The sequence below is a fragment of the Elgaria multicarinata genome, chromosome 3 (genome assembly GCF_023053635.1).
Source record: "Elgaria multicarinata webbii isolate HBS135686 ecotype San Diego chromosome 3, rElgMul1.1.pri, whole genome shotgun sequence".
NCBI lineage: Eukaryota > Metazoa > Chordata > Lepidosauria > Squamata > Anguidae > Elgaria > Elgaria multicarinata.
In genome coordinates this window covers 94,833,534-94,858,595 of record NC_086173.1, presented here as the reverse complement: position 1 = coordinate 94,858,595, position 25,062 = coordinate 94,833,534, and the positions used below count along the sequence as shown (strand labels likewise).

Genomic DNA, 25,062 nt, shown 5'->3' with positions numbered 1-25,062 from the left:
AAAGAGACTTTTCCAAGCTTAATCGGTGCCGTTTCCTCTCCCCAGTTCTTAATTTCTAGTCTGCAATGAATGTGAAACACCACCTCCTGATCGAGAAGGCGTCCCCCTGATCCTTGAGACATGGCAGTGAAGGAAACACAATTTGCATGTGCTTAGAGACATTAGAAGAAACCTGTTCCAAGATCAAGCCGTAGCATCAAAAGCAGATGCTGCTTGGTCTGAGATGTGGTTCATGGTGGCGTAAAGTAAGGATGGCTCCTCCCAATCCATCATGTTTTCTGGCAGCGCTCAATCACTTCCCATTGCTTAGTTATATATTACTATTTTGCCGGAGGAATTTGTTCTTCAACATTACCAGTGTCTGTAGTTGTTTATCCCCTGGATGTGTGTGGCTGACATTATAGCATTGTGATTAAAGAAATGGAAGGAACACAATACTCTAAGTACCCTACTTATAAACAGAGCTGTCACATCTCAACATTTATCCTACAAAAGACTGAAAAAGATGCATAAAATACTCTGAAACCTTAATCTATTCTTTTTTAATTCACATTTTTATTGGAAATATGACAGTACAATAAAAGAACTTGTGTCCCCAAACATTTGGTCCATATTAAATGTAATCCCTTTCCTCAACCCATCCAGACCCTTTTCATAAGACCAGAGGCCCCTCTTAAGTGCCTCCCAGAACCCTAGCCCCAGGATGCCCAAAGCACATAAGATGCCTTTAACTAAATTAACAAAGAAATAAGAAGAATGAAGTGGAAGAGAGAAGAATAGAACAAGCAAAAAAACAGGAAGGGGAAGGAAAATGGGGTAGGAGTGTCTCTGAGATTCTCCCATCAGCTGCACCAGGTAAGCAGAGGCCTCCCACACCTTCTCAATACCCAAAGAGGTCAAAGAGGCCTTGCCAAATATCTTAAAACTTATCCCAGTTCTCATTTTTCATCAAGGCCACTTTGTCATTAACTGCAAGGGTCAAGAGGTCATGAGACCATTGATTGATATCTGGCCACAGTCAAGCTTTCCATTTTTTGCAAAATCAGCCTCCTGGCCACCTCTAGCACAGCCTTTTGAAAGCAGGCCACTTGTAGCCCAAAAGAATTTGGGTGGAATTTGGCATTTACTTAGATTTAGTTTTATCATTAAAGCTAGAAGCCTCATTTACAATCCTGTATATGTTTACTCAGATGTCCCACTATGTTCAATGGGCTTTACTCCCAGGTAAATGTGTATAGGATTGAAGCCTTAAATCACCTTATTACGGGATACATTCCTCCCATTGTCACTTGTAGCAAAGTGTGTTATTTTAGAGTTCTGGAAGCCAATTGTGCCACATTCTACACCCAGAGTTGTCCATTCAAGAGGGATAAATGGGGGGAAAAGTGATGCAATTTGGCTAGAATCATTCTCTAATTGAACATAAATTTACTGGAATCTAACCCAAATGCTTTTGCCCACCCCTATTTCCCCAAATGTTATTAACGTTCAAATTTACGCTACTTTGTGAGAATTCCTTTTATCCTTTTAAGACTGATTGTAATTCATTGAGGAATGATTGTGAAAGGGAATCAGGGGAGAAAGCCTTCATAAAAAAGAGTTGTCAAAATTGTTACATTTTCTTGACTTTGTAGTATTAACAGCTTTGCTGTTCTGTAATATTCAAAACACATTAATATAAAATTTAGAACATTTGGCCAAATTTATGGAAACTGGGTGAACTTCCCAAAGCCTTCCCCATAGTGTGACTACTAGAATTTAGAGATAAACTAATTGTTCTATTTATTGTCGGTTCGCTCTCAAAATACACACTTAAACATATTTTCTCTAGAAAAATGCATTTAAAAACACATTTAAATTCATTTTAGAGTAAAAAAAATCCATGAACTGGAAGAGCCACTGGATAACTAAGTTCTGATCTATATGTTAGCTTTGGAGGTTCAAATTCCTCAACAACCATCCCTACCAGGATCCCCAGTGTTTTTCCACATGGGTTGTATCCAGTGGTGTTCTTCCATTCACAGGAATACACAGAAGGAAAGTACTTGTGTCACCCAATATTTGGCCAAATTAAATTTAATTAATGTTTACTATTTTTAATTGTTGTAAACCGCCCAGAGAGCTTCAGCTGTGGGGTGGTATATAAATGTAATTAAATAAATAAATAAATAAATAAATAAATAATATGCCTATTTCATTCTCTGGAGGCTTTTGTGAACAAACTGGGGTGGAGGAGGTGATGTTCAACTATCCCTGTTAACCCCTGCAACTTTTGTCGTCGTCCCCCAAACTCTAGGGGTTTGGGAAAACAGTGGAGAAAGTGGCATGGGGGCTATAGGAAAAAGGGTGGGCGGGCTAATATCGCCTCTGCCTCCCCCTTTTTCACAGAAGCCTGTGCTGTAGGTGAGCACAACATGTCACCTGTAGATGTTTTGGCCTCTCATCATCCTTCAGCATTGGCTATACTGGCTAGGACTTATGGGAGTTGTCCTCCAAAACGTTTGGAGGGCCAGAAGTTGCCCACCTCTGCTCTACTGGATCAAAGAGCCTTCTGTGAACAGAAGGACAGTGTTAGATATGTCTCATAAAGGCTATCCATGAGCACACCCAAAATACATTGTGGGAAATATCCCATGAAAAGAAACCCTATAATCCTCATATCCATGTTTATCATGATATCTCAGAATCTACTCCTATTTCACATACCCAATCCCAGATCCACACCAAGCAAGAAATAACACTTTGAAAGCAGTTTGAAAACGGCATATGGAATGTGTCATCAGCCCCAACATTTGTCAATACAATTATAAACCAGTAGTGTAAATCCTGCCTAAGTTTCAGATGCTACTTTTCACCTGATTTATGTTATGTCTTATACTGTTTTGGGTCCCAGTAGTTTAAAAAGAAAATAAAGAGGGAAGGGGAGGCTAGAACTTTGTGAAGTGGAAGGAAAGTGTCCCTGAGCTTTCCCTGTTTGCAAAGAGCCTTCCTGGTCCACTAGCACATACACATGGCGCTGACATTCGTGAATGCCTTATACAGCTAGCATGAGAAATCTTTTCTACATTTGCATAGGCTGTTTAAAACACACTCTTGCCTCTGAGCGAAGATATTTTTAACTATTACATCCATACCCACCACCTCCCCTTCTTGGTAATCTATTCCTTTAGGGAAGGGCAGGCCAAAGTGGTCAGCTGCTTGGCTCCTACATTCTGGAAAACTCTGAAGAATTCCCCAGCAAACCTCTGGGGCAAAGCAGCCTTTCCCCCAAAGAATAAGGGCTTCTGAGAGACTTTGCCACATAAGGGCCTGTTGAAGGCTCTGAGCAGGCATCAGTTGACAGGGAAATCTTTGCCTCCCAACAGATGGTCAGGCGTTTCATTTGAGCAGGCAGGAGACTGATCTCAGGATTCTGCCAGCATTCCACACTGCAGGGCCAGCTTAGGGCAAGAGGGATCTAATGTCCATGCCCTTCATAGCTGGCGAGCTAAATGATGAACTGTTGACAGGAGAGCCATCAAGTGCTCATCCTCAAAATGTAAGATCCTGAACTTCTTCCCCCTTCAGCCGCATTTCGTTTTTCTTTGGTAGAATTAATGTCCTATTTGCTTGTCTCTCAAAATCCATTTTGGCACAAGTACAAACCACCTCTTGGTGGCAAGCAGTTGTCTGGATTTTAGGTGCCAGGATTTGTGCTGACAGTTCTTTCTACACATTCAGATTCAAGCTGTCACAGCTGGCCATTAGAGACTTTGAAAACTACCCCCCCCCCGCACACATACGCACAAACACCAGTTAGTGCCAGCTTAAAGCTATTGGGTATCAGGCTAGGAGAACACAGTAACTTGTGCCTCTCTTTAGTGTAAACAAACAAAGCTGTCCAGTCCCCTAGTCAGCTGTGCTGTGCTATGGCTGCTCTCTCTCTCTCTCTCTCTCTCTCTCTCTCTCTCTCTCTCTCTCATTTAAAATATTTATATACTGCCCTTCATTTTAAAAAAAATCACAGGGTGATGTAAAGAATTAATTGAAACACCAATTTTAAAAGGCCACAAGAAAAACTACCAAGCAAAGCATTAAAAAATCAGCACCGCCTGATTACTCAGGTAGGCTTTTAACAGGCAACAAAAAGGGTGTGTGGATGTTGTCTGCTATGGATTATTCACAGGTGTGTTTTTGTGTGCATACATATGACACACACACAAATTGGTAGACACATTTATTTTTATTTTATTTTCTTAAATGCAAAGGTGACCATTGTAGTTTGAACCTGTTTCCTTAGCATGATCTGGGGCATGTCTACACTAGTCCTTATCCCAGGTATCATCCCGGGATCATCCCTGTGCATCCACATGACGCACAGAGGATCCCGTTGTCAGGGAGAGATGATCCGTCCATTTCCCTGTGATAAATGGGACAGCTTTTAGCCCAATTGTTCCAGTGGTATCGGGATCGTCCCGAGACCGCGGGAGGCGTGGGCACCCATCCCGGCTTCGTCCTGCCTCCTCATGAGTAAATGCAAGCAGGTGGGAACCAGACACAGGGCACGGAGCACTTCAGGTGCTCTGTGTCCATCAGGGGCAGGGAGTGGGTGCTTTTTAAAAAACACCCCCCCACAACCTCACTTTTCGTTGGAGTGCATGTGCACTCATCCATCTGAAGAAAAAAGAAAATGGCGGGTACAACATTCCTCCTTCCTCCCAGGATGTCGCGCGCACATTTGGATAAAGGGGAGGATCTCGCGATCAGAATATTGTGAGATCCTCCCTCCTCTACTCCCTACTCTACACATGCCCCTGGTATGTTAATTACATTAAAGATGTAGGTTTGGGGGCAGGTTCCATTTAAGTCCTCAATAAATATTATTGGTGTTACTAGTCCAGTAAATAAGAAACCTCCTAAAAGGTGTCATATATAGTGGCATGGAGCATTTTGGTGCCAGCTTAAAGCTATTAGATATCAGGATCAACTTGGATTCTGTCTAACAATTTTTTCCCATACCACTCCATCATTTGGGGGTAAGTGCTTAAGAATTTATATGGCTTCAAGCCATATAAATTGAGCTTGTTTGCATATGCTAAGTCATTTTTCAATAAAAAAATTGGCTTATCTAGGATGAGACTGAGCTTAAAAATCAAGAATGTTGCCTGGCCCTCTTGCTCACCCTGAAAATGAATAAAGCTTTTTGAGTAATCAAATTTAAAAGGCAAAAAAGTCTTGAAGATTGTTTTGAATGTCCTTCTGGAAAACGTGAAGTTTAGTTACCACCCCCTCTTCCCTGGTACCCCTTCTCCAAGATAAAAACACCCTGAAATTGGGAGGGTATAAAAGACAGCACAGGGCTCCTCTCTTAACAGGAAAAGGCCCTGGGGCTTCTTCTCTGCTATGTGGGATGTCATTTGCAGCCAGGGATGATGGGACTTGCCATGATTTCTGGCTACATGCAGCCTTTTGTATAACCAAGGAGACACTGCGTAAGACTTCTCTAGTCTAAGCTGTGTGGAGCATCATTTGCAGCATGGACAGGCCTTGTAGGAGTTCCCATTTTGGCAGTTGTATTTTAAGATCCCCTCTTGAATACTCTCCTCATCTCTTATTGAAAACACAGCACCATCTAGGTAAAGTCAATTGTGACTGTCCTGTTGAAGTTTGCTAAGATTAGCTCAAATTCTATTGCTTTGCATGTGATTTAGTAATGAACAATGTCCGTTGGATTAGGGTCTCTACCTGCATATGAAATTATTTGAGCTTATTACCAACAACAAACTTATATATGGGTCTTAGTAGATACATTACAGAAGAGTTTGCTAATGTTTGGTGTGTGGAAAAGGGCGGATATGGAAATCCTTGGAGGAGATGAAGATTCTTGAAGAAAATTAGATCAAAACGATAACAGTTTTGTTATTAATTTTAAATCTTTCAGTGAACCATCCTTTTCCTCTATTCACCAGATTGACAATATTCATATAAAGATTTAGGATGGCAAAATAGCTTATTTTTATTCCAAGGTTTATGTTCATAATTAATGCTCCTGTTGTCTCTTTAACATTGAGATAAGCGATAAAACCAAACAGAAATATCTTTACAGTCAACCTACATTTTTATGAATGGGAGCTGTGTGAGAGCTACAGACATATTCTTACATAGTTCCTATTTATTTCAGTGGCATTTATTTCTTGTGCACAAGAAGCTCCTGATGGATTATGCCCAATGTAAATTGGCCTGTACATGTTGATTCAACAGTTATACCAAATATGTAATGATTCTCTAGTTATGCTGGGATTTCATTTATACGTTCAAGTTTTAGTTAAGACTGGTCCATGGTTTTTGTTGTTGTTGTTTAAAAAGGTCGTTTTTTTTTTTACTTTTAAGGAAGAAGTGTAGAATCTATAGCCAACTGTTCTTTGTGCTCTGGTTTTTATGGTCCATTGATGCAAAACACTGAGGAAAACATTTTCTTCAAGTTTTATCTCTTTGACTTGTAAAATACAGCCTCTCTTCTTGAAGAAATGTGTCAGGGTCATGGAACTACTTCACTGACTTGTGCCTAGTCAGGAATGTAGAAATATTCTGCATTTAAGCATTTTTGCAATTTCCATGAACAAAGTTAAATCTGAGCTTGTCTTTCTTTCTTTTCTTTTGATGGGCACACCTAATTTGCTTAAATACTCATTAAATACCACCTAAGCTTTCGTAACAAATTTGATTCAGTTGCCTATTTGGTTTTGATTTATGGATGTAGCGCACTCAGTTTTGTACTGGCAATGTTCCTCCTCCCCAGACTAAATAAATAAATATAATTTAGACAACATAATCCATTATTTTATCAGAATTAATTACAGATTAAGTTTAGACTTTAAATCAGATTTATTTATAATGTTGTAAGCAGTGTCCTGAGTGCAAAGCCTTGTAAACAATACTAGATAGGTATGTTTTCTCTTCTAGCGTGTGTAAAATGATTTCCAAAATAATTCATAATATTTCTGCTATTCAGTATTAGGGATGTATGAGGCATTCTTTCAGTTTATTTTTGATCAGAATTTAGCCACTTTTCTCGTAGAACTGAGCTCAGACTCAAATGCAATCTTTGGTCAAAGTTCATACATTTCCAAGCTTGCAATGAAATTTGTTTGAAAAATGCACATAATTTTTTGTGAGAAAAGAAAAAAACACATAAAATCTGATACAGACATGAGTTGGAACAAGCGTCGAGGAAGAATTCGTAGAACCGTGACAAAGCCGAGGTTTTGCTAATTTGCACATCCCTATTCATTAATGACCCTTAGAATGTAACCTATATTGAGGTACTGTAATATTTCTTTTAAGTAGTCAGTTGATTGATTAATCAGTTAAAAGCAACACAACTAATTGACTGCAACCTTTTAATAAGGTGACAGCTCTAATTAAAAGAAAACCTGCGCTTGCTGGCACATTTCTTAAATGAAAACACATGTGAAGACCTTCACGGCTGACATTTTGATGCTTTTGTTTGGCCAAAAGAGTTGTGTGTCTATTTAAGACATTAAATATCCCCCTATTCAGTGCTGGTTTTCTTTTTAAAGAATTTATTTAATACCTATATTATTTATTTGCTTGCTGATTTTCTTTAATTTCTTAATAGTTAAGTTCTTATAGTTTTTCAGACCTGGGGCTTGTCCATATGGGCGCTTTGCCCCTGGATTGCTTTGAAGTGGTGGCAGGTGATCTACATGATGCAGCCACCACTCCGAATCAATCCAGGGGCAAAACCCCGAAGCTCCGCACTAAAGAAGTGGGAGACTTATCCTGACTTTTTTTAGATAGGAGCAAGGCTCCACACCTCTGCAGAGCCTTGTGTAGAATAAATAAATAAAATTTAAACGGGTGTGTGTGTGTTGTAAATCCCGCCAGGGAGGGAGCACCCCATTCTTCCCCCCTTGTTTCCCTCCTAGTTAGCTGTAAATGCGATCCTTCGCATTTACAGCTAAACAAAACAAAACAAAAACATGTCAGCCCAATTTTCCCCTTAAAACCCCCACTAACCATAGTAGAGGGGGCACGGATGTTCCCAGGCACCCCCAGACCGGCTTCGTGAGTGCTCAGGTGGTCAGGCACAGTGGTGCTGGCACTTGGAAAGCCTTCAACTGCACTCCTTCCCATGCAGATGCTGGGAAGAAACATCAATGCAGCTGTGCCGCAGCTTGCACTGCGAGGCACAGCATTATCAACATAGTGTAGACGAGGGCTGGGACTCGCCTGTAAGCCCTGCCTACAAAATGGGATCCAGTTTTTAAAATCCTGAATCATCCTTTTCCCTTCCTTTCTTAAAAACATTGAGTTGTAACTAGAATGGAGGCTTGCTGATGGAATAAATCCCCCTTCCTCCTGCAGCCCCCCCCCCTGCTCTGGAGGATTAGGGGACCTCTGGAGCACTTTCAGGAGATGTAGGGCAAGGAGAGAGGAAGGGGCAGTGCCATTGTATGAGTAGATCTACATCTTGTGTCAAATCATTACAATCCCATCATGGTAATGCTTGCTATATCCCTCTTGTGCATTTCTATCTCGTAGGACACAACAATGATATTTGTTGTGGTATTTGGGATAATGTGGAATAGAAAGTAGGAAATAACACAATGAAAGTGGTTTATGGAATGTGTCCTGTGCCCCAACAGTTATCAGTGCACTTCAATACCCCTATAAAGCAGTAGTGTAGATCTAGCCCAAAAGTCTACTCATGTGATGTTGGATTATAGAACTCCTTATCAACAGCAGCAAAAAGAGAAAATGGTATTAGTGACATTGACTTCAGTTATGGGTCATAACCTATCAGTATAATTCCTTATATTCTGTGCCAAACCACGTATAATTCATGGTTCCAATCCACTGATTCCCCTTCCTGAGTTACCAGTTAGGCTGTGTTTTTTTTATTTATAGCTATTTACACAATACTGAAATCCTTCAAATCATCTGTTTGGAAGGGTTAGGTTGGTTTGTCTTCTCTGCTGTGCTTCCTCTTCTTGCCTAACCAACAGCTGATTGGTGGGGTTTCAGCTTTTGAAAGAGCTTATGTACCTACCACCTTTGCAGCTCCGTGCACACTTGTTTGGATTGGAACCAACCTATTAGGTAGACACAAAACTAGCTTACTTAATTTAGTCTTAGGGCAGGAATTGATATTTCTATTTAACTGTAGTGGTGTTCTGGTCTGAGATTTAGGATTTAGAGTTCAAGAGTTGAAGCTTAACAGCTGCTACTGTTATTGCCAGCCACCAGCATGCTTGTCTTCATGCTCCTTGTGCTTTTAAAATGTACTATAAGAATAGTACAATGGTGGAAGGGACTCATAAGTTGCCATTTTTACATTTACGAATATGCATTATAACATTGCAGCAATAGTGGTCTGCAACTGAAACAAAAGATGCAGGGCAATAGTGAGAGAATTAAGATTCAAACACACCTTGAGAGCTGGTGTGCTGGTTAGAGTTTTGGATTGGGACTTGGTAGATCCGGGTTCTAGTCCCCACTCAGCCATGACGCTCCCTAGGTGACTTTGGGCCAGTTGCTGACTCTCAGCCTAACCTACCTCACAGGGTTGTTGTGAGAATAAAATGGAGAGGAGGAGAACCATATAAACTGCCTTGCATTCCTTGTAATAGGAAAGAAGTCAGTATATAAATGTAATAATAACATAAATAAATAAAATAAACGTATAGTTTAATGTCTTAGCACTATCCTATATAGAATTGCATCCAGTAATGTTGCTAATTTATAAACACATTGTGGAATTCTGTACATTATAGTATGTGGGAGCCAATGAAAACGGCTTCTTTATTTCTCCTCTATCTTTGTCATATGGCAAAAGGCCTAAATGGTTTGTGTCCAGGTTATTTGAAGGACAACCTTTGCCCATACCAACCTACCCACACTCTGAGACTAGTATCTCATTGTGTGCCCATCTGTAAGAGCAATCAGGTTGGTGGGCATAAGGGATAGGGCCTTCTCGGTAGTGGGCTCTCTCTTGTGGAACTCTGTTCCAATTAATGTCCACAAGTCCCCATCATTACAGGTTTTCAGGCAGGACATAAGGACTCACCTGTTTACCTTGACATATACTTGACCTAGGACTCTACTGCAACACTTGCCTATACAAGCACTATCTAGTTTTAATGGTTGCTTTTGATTTTATCATTGTTCTTGTTATATTATGTTTTATTCTTTAAATGTTGCTAAATAACCTCCTTGGGAGCTTTAAAATCTTTTGAAATAAATAAATAAATATTTATACATGACTTAGTATGCTACTGCATTAGAACTGAGTGAGAACAGTCTTTATCCATGCACTATGTGTAGGCAGAGCGTTTTAAAAATCATTTGCTGGATAAGCAAGAGAAATACTGAACAAATTATGATCAGCTGGTATACTAAACATAGTATCTCTTTCCCTACAGATTCTTCTTGAAATTTTTTCTTAAATGTAACCAGAACTGCCTAAAAAATGCAGGAAACCCTCGAGACATGCGGAGATTTCAGGTCAGTGTCACTTCTCCCCTTGTGACTGATCACGTTTTGAATATGTGAGTTAGGAAGAATTTCAACAAAAGTTATATTTTGCATTTGTTTATTTTGGTATTTTATCATTGTATTCTGTATTGTATTTTGATGCTTTTATCTGATTTTTTTTATCTGATTTTTTTTGGTGTCACTTTGGGCCAATAACAATAACAACAAGGAAGGTATTAGTGATGCTACAAATTGCAACGACTTGCATTTTGCTCCGCAATCAGAAGTGTTAGAAATTCAGTTCTAAAAATTGAATCTGAACATCCCATTATTATATCCCTTTGGCCTTTAAAACCCCTCCCACCAAAAGACTTTGGAGCAATTCACAAGGTATTGACACCCTGGGAATTAACAATTACAATAGGATCAGAAAATTATCATTAAAACACTTCTGACAAGCGCTATGAGAGTAACTCAATAAGTTGGAAGCTACTGCAAGATTATGGGACTGTCCTAAAGGGAAATAGACTCTTAAGTCCTCAGCAAATTTTAATTCCATAAACTGGAAACAGTGCTTTTTGCTGTCTACATTTTTTTAGGCTGGCACAACTTACGAACTGCTAGTTTGAACACAATCCACTGGGTGTATGACAATCCTGCTTCTTTGCTGTACCATGGAAACAGCAAAGATATGAGATTTATTGAGCTCTATATGGCTCATGAGCTACAACTCAATTAGGGGACCTTGTGTGACCAGTGCAAGATCCCTCCATCGGATTTCAGGTGATCCCCTCTCCCACTGCCGCACAATATGCCACATTTCACAATGTTCTGTAGGTTACCTTGACCCTTTGGAGAGGCTGCAGAGGGAGGGGGCAGGGAAAGAGACCAACTCAATGGTATTTCACCCATTGCTTGCAAGTGACCTAGACTGCACTGAGGGGAGTGTCTGGGAACACCGCTTTCAGGCAACCCACATCCACTTGATTAGCTCTGGCTAATCTTGGCGGTTTCTATGTCATTGTCAATGGAGTAACTTCTGGCTTAATAGGAAATAAAATAATCCAAATCAGCTAGAGTGCCTAGATAAAGGTGGCTTTACAGCTGATTTATTAAGAGCTCCCATTTAGGAAACAATCTTACTTACCCTATCTTGACAGTGCAGCTACCCAGGTGGCTCTGCCATCATACCATGACTGCTGTAGTGCACTGCTTGAGTCTTCCATGTGAACTGTCCATAAATGTCTTTGCTGAATCCAGCCTGTCTAGTTTTTTTTTTATCTTATTATGCCACAAGAGTAAAAACAATAAATCAATTTAGATGGACAAACTCAGTGGTGTAATATATTACATAACAAGATAGTAGCAAGGGATTGGTTTTATTTGGACAAAAAGTCAGAGCTAATACTCTTTTGTGATCTATATACAAGCGTGGAACAGGGTTGGGAATATTTTAAACCAGTAGAAATATTTGAAGTCAACATTTCATATTTTTATGTAGGTTTTTGTTATAAATGGAAATGGGGAATTATGAGATAAACACTTTAATCCAATACAAACTTATCTGGGAATGTTCCATTAGCGCTGTAGACATGAATTGGATGGCATTGTAAGGCCACAGTTCTAAACACTCTTACAGAGCAATCCTATAGTTACTTCTCTGCAAGTGAATCCCATTTGTCCTTTGAATAGACATGCAGACATAGGTCAAGGCTAGACAAGGGGGTTGGAGGGCGATGATCTCATGATTTTATGATTGCGAGATCGTCACCCTCGTCTACACGTGGTGCGCAACATCCCAGGAGGAAGAGGATGTTGTGGCTGCCATTTTCTTTCAATCGGAGAAGAGTGCACGAGCGCTTGTGTGCAAAAGGTTGGGTGTTTTTCTGTATTATTTTTTTTAAAATAACCTGCTCCCCCCACCCCTGATGTGCCCTGTGCCTGGCTCCCGGATCCTTGCCACACGTTCTGTGGTCTTGGGATCATCCCGAGACCGCGGAAAAAGTGGGCTAAAAGGGTAGGGTGATATCCCAGGCCAAGGGAGGGGTCCTGCTCCCGGGATGCCCTGTGCGTCATGTGGACACACAGGGATGATCCCAGGGCAACCACCGGGATATCGCCTGGTCTAGCCATGGCCTTACTGTGCTGTAAGGGAGAAAGAACCATTAAATACATTGGGCCTTATTCTGAGCAAATATGCATATTACTTCTGAGCTGTCCTACTTTGGCTATAGCAGACTCTAAATGCAGTGGACTCAACAAGCACTCAAGCCCAGCTGTGGTTAGCCAGAGGAGTTCAGGCTACAACATTTGTGGTTTAAATCCAGGGAGAAGTCAAAAACAGGCAGGCAGGCAATGAGGATCAGGCAACAGCAGGAGTAGTGTTGGGGCAAAAATCCGCCTGGGGCGTGAGGACAGCAGATGCCTCCGCGTCCAGCCCTTCTGGGGCCTCTAGCTCTTCCTCTGAGTAGGGTTGTCATGGGCGTCTGAATTGGTCCGAGAATCTGTCAGACACCCACCCACCCCAATCCACCTTGCCGAGCTGTTGCCCACACCTGCTTGTGGCACTGCATGAGCTTCTACATGGCCTGGCAAGTGCCGATCCAGCTGCAGGACCGCCCACCCACATCCGGAAACACCATTGTTGTTCACAATGAGCACTTTGGAAATTGTGTATTTTCAAAGTTCCGGAAATGGCAGCCATAAAGGCCCCATTTACGCAACATGAAAGGCAAGAATGATTTAAGATAAATTGGAAAAAATGCTTGCTAGAACTATTAGAAAGTATGATTGGATTTTTACAACAACTTTACAAAAGATTCAGCAAATTCAATTTGTACAATATGAAAGTGATTCTTGAAGAAAATAATAATAATTTATAGGGTGTTTCCTAGTTCCCTACATGTTGGATAAAATATATGGTTCTGCAATATGCAACTGTTGGAAATGTACCCTCTGCAGAGTAGTTACTTATTCATTTATTTAAAACATTTATATACTGCCTCTTGTCATTGATTTCATGGCAGTTTATCAAAAATTAAATAAAATTGAGTACAAATTATCAGAACTTCCTGTCTTTTCTTTCCCACTGCAATTCCAGTCCTACATGCGGGAGACACGGAGGGGAAATCCATTCCACCCCCAGTTTCCCTTCCACTGGCAGAATGACACCAGAATAATAAAGATGTATTGGGAATAGAATAAAATATCAAAAGAGATAAAAGCACGTGACAATGTAGTATATTGGCTGTCCTGGCATGCCATAGTAGGAACTGCATGACTCAGGAATCAGCTTGGGGCCCCTGTGCTTTCAGCTCCTGTTCAGCATTGCCTGCAGAAGAATTTATTTATTTATTTATTTTATTACATTTTTATACTGCCCAATAGCCGAAGCTCTCTGGGCGGTTCACAAAATTAAAACCACAATAAAACACCCAACAGTTTAAGAATGGTGCATGGCCTGTCCTCAGTAAGCTTTATTAAGGTCGTTGTTGGTTTTGCACCCTCTTTGTGGCTTTCTCTTCATGATATAATTCAGACAACATATTTTTAGGTTTACTAAATGGAGGAGTGAACAGTTCTCATTATATACTAATTTCCCAATTAGTGACTGCAGCTGAAATTGTGGTTTGCTTAAAACTGGCATAGTCCCAAACCCCAATAAGAAAGGCATGGGTAATGACTGTGTGGCCCATTTCACAAATGTTTAAAGTTACTGCAATGGTCAATGTAAAAAAAGAAAGAAAAAGATTTATTGGACACTGGAAGCTCAATTATTAGATATAAAGCAGTATAAGTATATAAATGTTTTTTTAGTTGTGCCATTTTTTCAATTTTTTTATCTGTAATGTAGAAAAATGTATGACTGATTTTAGTAATAAAAAGGCATTTAAAAACCTTTAAAAACTCACGTCCCTGTGCCACAGTTTGTCGCTCTAATATCAAGAACCTCCCTCTGCCCCAAGCACTAGGGCAGGGTTAAGAAACCCCCCAACCCCCATTTTCTCAAAGCCCCTCTATTATTACACCATCATTGTTTCCAAAGTTTGACTGAGAAAAGGTATGTGTTGTTGTTTTATAATGGCAAGCAAGTTTCATGGTAGAAAGCAATCAAAATTGAATCACTTTCATGAGGTTGATGCCTTGATCAAAGAATTTTGCAAATATTAAATTTGCAAAATTTGCAATCTCATAAAGCTCAATTTGACATTTTGGTGGCATGTACCTCTTTTATCAAGGTAGCATTTCATTGCCCAACTATTAACATTTCAGAATTTTAAAATTCATTGTATGGTACTGGAGTTGCGGAACCCAGTTCCCAAGTAAGTGAACTAGTATTGTGCCACCTAAACTCTCTTCATATAGAATTTGTCTTTTTTGATACAGAATTCTTAAGGAGCTCCCATCTGTGTTCCTTCAGTCTCTCCTGATACTGCCTTGTACTTATTAAACATTGGTTATTCCATGAGAATATCCTCCAGTCAGACATTCTCTCACAAACAGGGCAATCTAGCGTGAACAGCCAGGGCCGAAGCCTGTCAAAGCAACAGTTCATGCTTACCTACGTGCTGCCAGTTTGCAACTCCCCCAAGATGTAAACTGATTTTCATATGGTAATGCTTTTGCGTGTTCTGTCAGAAGAGCAATCAGGAGCTTGTGTAGGTGACTAGGTAGGACATAAGAGAGGTTGTTGATCTCTTGACTTGTAAAGACATTCTGTCAGGCAAGCCCAGCCTCACAGCAGTCAAGCTTTCCGTGTGTAAACAGAGACTGCTTAATTACACAGGTCATGTCAATTAGCGTGACCTTAGCATTTTAAAGAAATTAATCACTTTCAGCAGAGCAAATCAGCCCTCATGCTTTAATATTCAGTGTGGCAGTAAAATATGTAGAAATGCATACAGTGACATCGGGTTTCTCTTTTTATGAATAACAGTAGGGTTAATTTTTTCTCTTTTCCTTTTGGACTTGTTGATTGAATGCTACAGCAAACAAAACAAGCCTGTTAGTTGATGCTATATATTTACTTTGGCTAGGCAAGCAGAGCATCTTGAAAAAACTAAGAGGACTCCCTAAGTTTCCTCACTCTATCAGCCCCACACAGAGGCTTCCCTATTCCCAGAGCCAATAGGAGGGCAAAGGCTTTGGTTTCTTATAGCAGCCTCCTTGGGTGGGTTTAGAGCCTGCTATGTAGGCCTCCTTCTGTGGTCCATCCTCCCATCTTTCAGCCCATTATCTGCCTGTCCCCCTTGGACATCTCAACGTCATTCTCCCCAATCCAGATTTAACAAGAAGTCAGGGGTAGTATCCAATGTTAGAGTAGACCCATTCATTTCAATAGGTCTACTTCACAGAGTACTAACATTGGATACTACTCAAGAAGCTCCTTGCAATTAAATTCAAGCAAGTCTCTGTATTTCTAATTCAGGTATTAAGTAACAGGGATGGGTAAGTAGAAAGAAGCTAAAGCCTGGGATTGGAAGGTACCCCCACATATATTCTTTATCCTGCAGCATGATGGTGTAGGTCACATCATTAGCATTTGATTATGCAGTTTTCTTCCTTTTTTCTTTTAACCCTCCAAGGGCAGACTTTCCCTTCCTGGTACCCTCAAGATGTTTTGGTCTTCAATCCCCATCAGCCCCCACCAGCATGGCCAGTGTTCAGGAATGCTGGGAGTTGAAGTCCAAAACACCAGGTTGGCGAAGGCAGCTCTGAGGAAACAGATTGAAAGACCTTTGGATAATTTTAGGTGCTTCCAGGCACCAACAGAATGTCTTGTTTTATTATTTGTTTAGTTTTTCCTAATGTTGCATTAGATCTAATCGTATGAAGTGCAAATTACGCAATGGTTAGTTCCATACAGTGGATACTTTTCTGCTGCTGCTGCTCAGGGAACTTTATTGGTCCACCTATTTCACTGTTAAAAGTTGATACTGCAGCAGCTATTTCTACTGCCCGAGGGAGAGAGAGATTCTCTCTCGCTCGCTCGCTGTGAAAGGGCACATTATTATTATTATTATTATTATTATTATTATTATTATTATTTATTACATTTATATACTGCTCCATAGCCGAAGCTCTCTGGGCGGTTTACAAAGATTTAAACACTGAACATTAAAAGCTGATATACAAAATGTAAAAGCATAAAAACAGATTACATACAATATCCATTTAAAACAACTATTCTGGGTCACATGCTGTTAAATGCCTGGCACATGTGTTCAGGAAAAGCCATGCCCTCTCATTTAGAGCTTCTTCCAGTTACGGAAGCTGTTGGGAAAACTTGACCTCTTTCCCTGTAGATGCTCCCATAGCTCTTTCCAATGGCAGCTGTTGGGGTAACTCATCTACCCACTGCTTTCTCTATGAAAGTTTCTTTCACTCCTGCCAGCTGCAACTGCTGGTAAAATTCATCCACCCATCCCTTTCCCTGAAAAAAGCTCTAATTGTTAATACTTTTGCTGCATGTAAAGGAGTCTCTTCTCCCAGAAGGTCTAGGCACAGCATACAGAGTTCCATTTTGCCATAGAAAGCCCATGTGCGTTCAGCAGGCTTTTAAATTTCAGTCCTTCGCCCAATGTAGAGGCAACATGGGGTTGGGGCCAGCAAGTGAATGCACACTGTCCCATTCTCTCTTTACACAATGCTTGGCAATGAGCATAGAATGCCTGAATGATGCTCTTAAGTTATTAGAGAATGTAATGGTGGAAGGGTGGACAGATAATAGAGAGAGGTGGGACTATTACTTATCAAACCATAGTTATGTGTCAATTCACACTTGAAAGAACTGCATTGCCACTGCAATGGAAGCTCCCAAAATTGTTACAAATGGAGTAATTTTAAAACAACACCTTAGGGGAAAGATGGGAATACAAAGAACTGGGGAAAATGTCATCTGGATTCTCGGGAATAAATGAGTGAGTGAATTATGTCTAATGCTAATATGGAAGCACTGCCTATTTCTTGCATCATTGTAAAGACCACTACTGAAACCATTATGAAATCATGACATTGTGGGAAAATAGGCATTTGTGTTTTCCATAAATTTCTAAAGGTGTGTAGAAATGAGTCATTAAGACTACTGATGGCTTGGTTCAGAATTAGCTTTATTTTTCTAAGCTTTTTCAGAAATGTCTTGGATGAAACTACTACCCTTTTTTAAAAAAAGGAAAATAGAGTTTCAAAATTGATGGAGATGGCATGGGTGTGTGGAGATAGGATCATGACAACACAGGAGACAGCCAATTAGCAGTGCGCACAGCCAGCTTCAAGCTCCTACCTAAATATTTAGGCCAGGTTTTTAATACCTTGTTGGGGCTGGAACTTGAATTACCAAAATAATAATAGATTCGTGCTGCAAGGAGTTATCTGCCTAGAAGTCATTTTACTTTCTTCAACATGGAGTTTAGAGGTATAAACAAAAATGTAAATTTACTTCCAGTAAAATGGAGATTACTGAAAATAAGAGGAACATGCCATAAATTAATTGGCTAGCAAAACTTAATGGGCTGTAGTTAAAAATGAGGAGTAATGTAACTCCTAAACTTGAAATATTAGGTGATGCGCCATAACAAATAAATAGGCTCAGTGCTCCAACTCAGATAAACAGCTTGTTTTCTAAATCTCCAGTTTTCTTTTCCAGAAAATTTTAAACTAGCTTCCAGAGCATTTGCATCCAAACTATTTGGCAATACACAGAAGAACGTCTATACTGGAATGCAAATGGCAGTAAATTTAGGATACCCAATTTTAACAAAAACGTTTTAAATTAGCTGTCTACTAACCTCCAATGCTCTATATAAGATTTAAATTGAGAATCAGTGAAGGGTTGATGCTAAATCTGAAAATCTTTTTCTGTTTGCCTGTCTCAAATTGAAAACTGTGTTTTCTTCACAACATTTGGATAGGTTTGAGATTTGGCAGGCCTGTTCGTCCCCATGTTTATATGAGTTTGTCAGCACCTCATTAATCAATTTTTAAACTGGAATATGTTTTACCCCACATTTGCCTGTGTTTTTTTAAAAGTTGCTTCTTTGCATACTTTACACCTCTTAGTTTCTTTTTTAAAAGCTAAAACAAAAGTGGTTTCCTTTACAAATTAGTTTTGCATGTGCTTTGATCTAAACTAATTTACCAAATAAAATGTGTTGCTTTTTCCCAAAATATATATGGACTATATTTGGGAGTCTATTTGCTTCGTCATGTTGATTTTATTTGAGGATTGTTCGAGACTAAGGGTGCAATCCTATGCATGTTTAAACAGAAAAAAAGTTCCACAACTCCCAGCATCCCCCAGACAGCCATGTAGCTATAAACCAGTGAGTTCTGTTTAGAAGGGTCCTCCATCAATGGGCCTGTTCAGACAACATGCTAAACCATGGTTAAGTCACTAACCCTTTTGCAGCAAGTGGCTAGTGAGCATGTTTAAATCATGGTTAGGAATGGTTTACACTGCAAGATAAGCCATAATATTTAGCTCAAAATGCAAAAAGATACGGGGAGAGAGAGAGAGAGAGAGAGAGAGACGCGGGGGCGGGGGGCGGGGAAGGGGGGCTGACTTGATGTTGAAGTCATGAAGTCAGCATTGTCTGGGTCTTAAAACGTGATAGAGGAAGAGTTACAGGCAATCTGGTGCTTTTCAGAAGTTTTGGACTTCAGTTCCCATGGCTAGTATCCTAATCAGAGAGCAAAAGTGGAGAGAAACAGCAGTTTCTGTATTAGCAGAGCTGGAGATTAATTTTAGGTGGTTCATTAAGTAAAGCAAACAAACAACAGAAACCAAATTGGGCAATGTTACCTAGTAGCTACAGGGAAGGAAACCCTCAGAGTAAAATTCCATCTTCAAGCGGTAAATATTATAAATTTTTCAAATCAGTCAATAAATAAAATCTCACATATTTTTGCACTGTCACCAAATATTAATATTTAAATAACACCTTGTATGTTAACTACATTTCTCTTTATAGTGATCACATTTTCAATTACTTAAAATGTTTTTCTTCAAACAATCAGTAGAGTGTTTCTGCTTGTTTTACAGGTGCACTATGAATAATCATTTCTTAAAGTAGACCACCAAATAACCACTTTTATTTTTTCACATTTCCTGACCCTGGAAACAGTTTCTCTAGGGGATTCCTTTTATAGTTTTTTCTCCTAACGACTCCAAAAGAGCCACCCTGGTATGGTGTCTTTGTAGTAAATCAAATTCTGTTCAAGGGAACTAGGTAGCAAAATTCTGTTATGCAATTCAAAACATGTTTTAAAGATGAATGAGTTGGATTGAGTGCCTGATCTTGCAGATGTTGTGGGCAGGGAGGGTGAAGTAACCGATCTCAGTGAGATTACTCTGGTAACTAAAGTTATTCGCTGTTCATGTACTCCTATGGGCAAAATTATTTACATATTCTTTTACAGGATCAGGACTCAACAGCTAGAATTGTTTGTTTTTGTATTTTATTTCTTTCAAACAAAATGATTATTAAGCACTTTAGCTTTTTAGGATTTGTGCCTCAAAAACACTCTAGAATATTCTTTTTTTGTCTCGTAAACTTGTAGCACTCTCAGGCAGTGCAAGTCTTCACGCATAAATCTGGGGTCTCAAAAATGCTTTAAAATCCACAGAAGAAAGGAAACATTAAAGAACAGCCGTAAGATTGTTGAATTCCCAATGCATTTTGAGAAAGTCTTTGTCAAGGAAAAATTCTCATATTTGTTCTGTAAGCAGTCTGCTTAAGGTAACCGCAGCATGTAGTTTTTATTGAACAGTTTCCATGAAGGAGCAAATGTGAGAATTTCCCCTTGACAAGGCAGACTTGAAATGTGTTGGGAAGTTACCAGTTCTTGAAGCTGCTTCTTTGTGCTTTCTTTCCTCAGTGGAAGTTGTCCCTGTCTGAGCAATCCAGCAGCTGGTTGTGGCCTCCATCTATCAGGTAGGTGAACTAGCTACTGGAGGGAATGGCATAAAAGTGCTGAGAATGCAGTGCTGAGTATCCCTCTTTAATTCCTTAGTGCTTTGAGGTAGATGGGGCAGGGTAGTGTCACAGTTTGTGGGAATTTTGAGCCATCAGTCCTGAGTCAAGGAAGGGAAAAGCATTGGGAGAAGAAGCCCCTCCTGATCCTCACAGTTGTAAGTGACAAGCCAACCCTTACCTGCTGGCTCCCATGGTCCTGGAGACAAGGGCCTTTAACTGGAGCTGTGTTTCGCAGCACAACAACAGAGAAAAATAAAATAGTATTTCTGGTGTATGGTCTCTAGTGACTATTATGACGCTATAATGATTTCACAAAATTATATGTTTATATTTATAATGGGTAATTTTAGACTATTGGGTCAGTCAAAAGGTCTTGGTAGGAATGTATTGGGTTTCATGAAGTGTGCAATTTGTATGTCTTAATGTTTGTGACTTGTTTGTGGTTTTTGCTTTGTTTTGTTACATATTTATAGAATTAAATAATAATTTTGAAATATTGGTAGTAGTCCTCAGTGAACTTTATTAGTTAAGGTTGTACTTTGCGCATCATGGCAAGATATATCCTTAGACCTTTAGCCTTACCACATAGGGACAAAAACTTGAACCTCTCAGATGCTATTTATAATTAGCTTCAATGATAGAATGATGCAATTCTTACCACATAGAGATGCCCCTTTATTTTTCACATATCAAACTTTCCCCTTAACTTTCCCAATGAGTCATTGATGTGTTTTCTTGAGAGTCATACATTTGATAGATTGCTCCTAGATCAGGGGTGGGGAATGTTTGGCCTTCCAGATGTTGGACTGGGATTCCCCTCATCCCTCAGCATAGTCTAGGATGGCTGGGACTGATAAGAGAAGTAGTTCACCAACATCTGGAGGGCCACATGTTCCCCACCCTACCGTAGATTCATAGCATCTCATTATTATCAACCAGCATGGTGACGCTGGCTGTGAATAGTGGGAGTTGTAGACCCAACATAATTGGAGAGAGACACATTGGGGAAGGCCAGTATGATCACTTAGTACAGTCTTTCTTGAAAAAGCAGGAAGGTTTCTATTTCTCAAATGGGGTCAGTACATAATATTTTGCACGGCCCTATCTGGGTCGTCTACCCAGGTACACATTCTCCACATGGGATGGATTGTGGTTTTATGAAAGATTGAAATTGACTTAAACAGTGGATAGTATATAATGCAAAAATATAAAATATAAAAATCCTTCTAAAATATTACTTTAGAGTGTATTTTTCACTGATCAGTTGTAAATAAAAAATATATACATCTATAATATCTAGTGCTTTCTTTTTTAGCATTCTAGTCTCTAAAACTTCTCAAATAATTTTGACCCTATTTTAACCTAATACATTCCCCCCTATTAATACATGCAGTGAAATGAGCCAATGCCATTCTGACAGACTATTTCTAGCCACAAATCATTTTATGTTCACAATCTTGAAGGCCTTATTAAGTTTGATAGAGGGGGAGGGGGAGATTGCTTGGCTGGAACTGCTTGACTAAGCAATCGTAGGTCAAGATTTGACAAAACAGGTTTTTAATTTTTTTTATTAAAGTTAATAAAGCATTGTTTGGAGAGTTTCATTTTATTTTCTTCCCCTTTTACCCATTTCAAGCAATGTAAGGGAATTCTTGCAAGCAAACGTTCCTCTTCATGCAACTTTGAGAGGGTAGCGCTTTCCTTAGAGAGTTGAAGCAATGTTTGCCAATCCTTGTAAAGCATTTCACCTCTTCAGAGGCTAAAGCCTCTCAATACCAAGAACAATTAAAGCAAGAGCCTTTTGGAGCGACTAGGGAATTCTGCAAAATAAATCAGAAATCCTCTTCCTTGGCTCTGGAGGGTTGCCTCATTATAAGAGCAGATCTATTAGCCCCCTTGCCATTGTCTTTCATTTCTCAAGTGAGGTGATTCTAATTAAATTAATCTGCATGTCAATCTATCGGTGATCAATCAAAGAGGCCGAGGTCCCCCTTTGCGGCACTGTGCTTGCGGCTGACAGGGGCTGATAATGGAGGAAGAAATAAACTGTCGAGCAAAGTTAATTAGTCAACATAATAGGTGGATTAAACAGGAGCCGGCTGATTGCTGTTTCACATGTTGAAGCATGAGGTGGGAGCTGAAACTGCAATTAACAGACAATTATTATATTTGGTTGTAAGAGGTCGCATGAATAAACATATCTCAGTGGGTTTCAATTTTTAATCCCCCTTCCTTGTTTAATATAAGGAGAAGTGTAGGTCATTTCTTCTTATTGTTTTAGCCAAAGTTCTGGAAGGCAGACATGTTCATGGGAAACAGGCTTGTAATCAGGCTAGTGTACTCAGTGAGAGGTTGTGGAACTGGGAGCATTGTCGACTAACCATTTGTGAAATTGACCCATTAATTTGAGAACAAACATTTTAAGAACATCTGGAGATCTGTACCTTTTGCCCACCCCTGATCTAAATCAGCCTTCTCCAGCTTAGTGCCCTCCAGGTGGTTTGGACAACTCCCAACTTTCCTGAGAATTGGCCATGCTAGCTTGGGCTATTGGGAGTTGAAGTCCAAAACATCTGGAGGACACCAGGTTGGGGATGTCTGATGTACAGGTATCTATTGGCCACCCTGGTTACCTCCTATAGAAAAAAACTGTCTTGTAGGGTTTGTTGGTTTTCATTTACTGTATTATACCTAACAAAGTTTCTTAATGTAATTGAGACCAGCCACAATAATTCTTTGCAGCCTAATCCTATGCTCTAATGCTCTAGTGGCTGAAGAATGTAGCTGCCTTGAGAACCATTTCCTGGTAGAAAAATAAAATAAATAAATCCCTTGTCACCTTGCTGTTCAATTATAATACAGTATACAATTATACTGTATTAATATCATTGTTCTGGTGCTGAAATACAGCCCATGTGCACTACAGCAGCAATCAAGTAAGAGACTTTCTTCAGGAATAACATAGCTCCTTGTCTGATCCTGAAGAACACCATAGCAACCTTGAGTTCCTCATACTTGGAAACCTTTGGGCTCCCCAGGGGGTTTCTCCTTATTTTTAAGGCCAGAAAAGACAAATGCCTTCCATTCATCATATAGAATTGGGCTCCTCAAGTAACAAGGGTTGTAGTCACTAACCATAAGTTCAGGAATCCATTGATAAGCATTCACATCATTTAAATATATTGTTATCTAAAATCTGCATATGTAATGGTGGCCTCAAACAAACATTTATATGGGCATCTTCTAATTTAAAAAAATATTCTTGGTAACCTGAGGTCGTTTAGATCAGCCTTCCTCAACCTAGCATCCTTCAAATCCATTGGATTACATTTCCCATAACCCCTGTACTGGTTGGGGGATTATGGGATTTGTACCCCAACACATCTGGAGGGCACCAGGTTGGCGAAGACAGATTTAGATGAAAAAAGGATCCACCCCAATCATAATGTGTTTCAATTACATTTGTTGCATAATGTATCATGCTGTTAATTGGAAACATGTTTGAAATTTGCTGGGGAATATGTCAGCTGAGCATCTGTGTATTTGCAAACTGTATTTTTGCTTTCAACTGAGTCTGTGACTTTATGATTCTGTATGTGCCCTACACATTACAGCAGAATCTCCATTTTTAGTTGTTTAAATGAATTAGGAAAAGTCGAAGTTTGCAAAGTGTGCAGATTCAAACTTGATTATTTGCTAAAGAAAATGGCTACTTGGATTTGAAAAGCACTATTCATTTAAGCTCTGAAATGCCTCTTTACACACACACACACGCACACACACACTGACTGTTCGGAAGAATTTTGGAGAAGTGCAAACACCCTGGCAGCTACAGCTATAACAGCATGATGAATACAGCTGCTCTCATCCCAACTTCACAGACCACACTTTTGTTTTTCTTTTGTTTTTGAATCAATTCTCATTTGCAATGACAACAGCTTTATCTACTCCGGCGTGCATGCTGAAGGATGATGTGCAGCAAAATGCAGCCAGCTCTTTAAAAAAAAGTTAATAAAGCTGCTCTTGTTAAAATGATGGTTAACAGTGTATGTTCCGCCATACAGCTACAAACTGTGCAATTTGACTTAAAATGACATCAAAAGCCTATGATGCCAAAGACCCACTCATCAATAGCACCTCTTGTTAGAGTCGTACAGTCTAAGCACTAGTTATTATGCGAAATAGCTGGGCAATTTTCTGCAGCTTCCAGCTGTTATTTAAGATTCTGGGTTTATTACACTCTGTGCTTATTTGATTTTAAATTGTATTAAAGTGTTTCCTTATATTACTGTTCCACTTGCAGGTTGTGGTATCTACAACAGTCAATGTGGACGGCCATGTCTTGGCAGTATCGGATAACATGTTTGTGCACAACAACTCCAAGCATGGGCGGAGGGCTCGAAGGCTTGATCCTTCGGAAGGTACGCCTTCTTATCTGGAACATGGTAGGCATTTTTTGTTGGTTGCCATTGCTTCTTTAAATGTGGGTCCCTTGGGTTGTTGCTTTCCCCCATTTCTTTCTTAATTGCTTGCTGTCTTGGTGGGATCATAGTATGAAACGGTCAGTTACTTAACTTACTTATTTTTTAGGAGTACTTTGCTCAAAGCTGAT

General features: G+C 39.7%; 1 protein-coding gene across 5 annotated transcripts in view; it reads left to right on the top strand.

The window, feature by feature from the left end:
* The window catches only part of EBF1 (EBF transcription factor 1), a 410,357-nt gene that overhangs the window by 255,062 nt on the left and 130,233 nt on the right, over nucleotides 1-25,062 (top strand). For 3 of the 5 annotated variants that reach the window (XM_063120929.1, XM_063120932.1, XM_063120928.1), the window contains exons 7-8: nucleotides 10,425-10,506; nucleotides 24,754-24,895. In XM_063120929.1, the coding sequence (XP_062976999.1) occupies nucleotides 10,425-10,506; nucleotides 24,754-24,895 (224 nt within the window). The remainder of the gene's footprint in view (nucleotides 1-10,424; nucleotides 10,507-24,753; nucleotides 24,896-25,062) is intronic. The other 2 variants (XM_063120931.1, XM_063120930.1) reach the window with 1 other exon arrangement.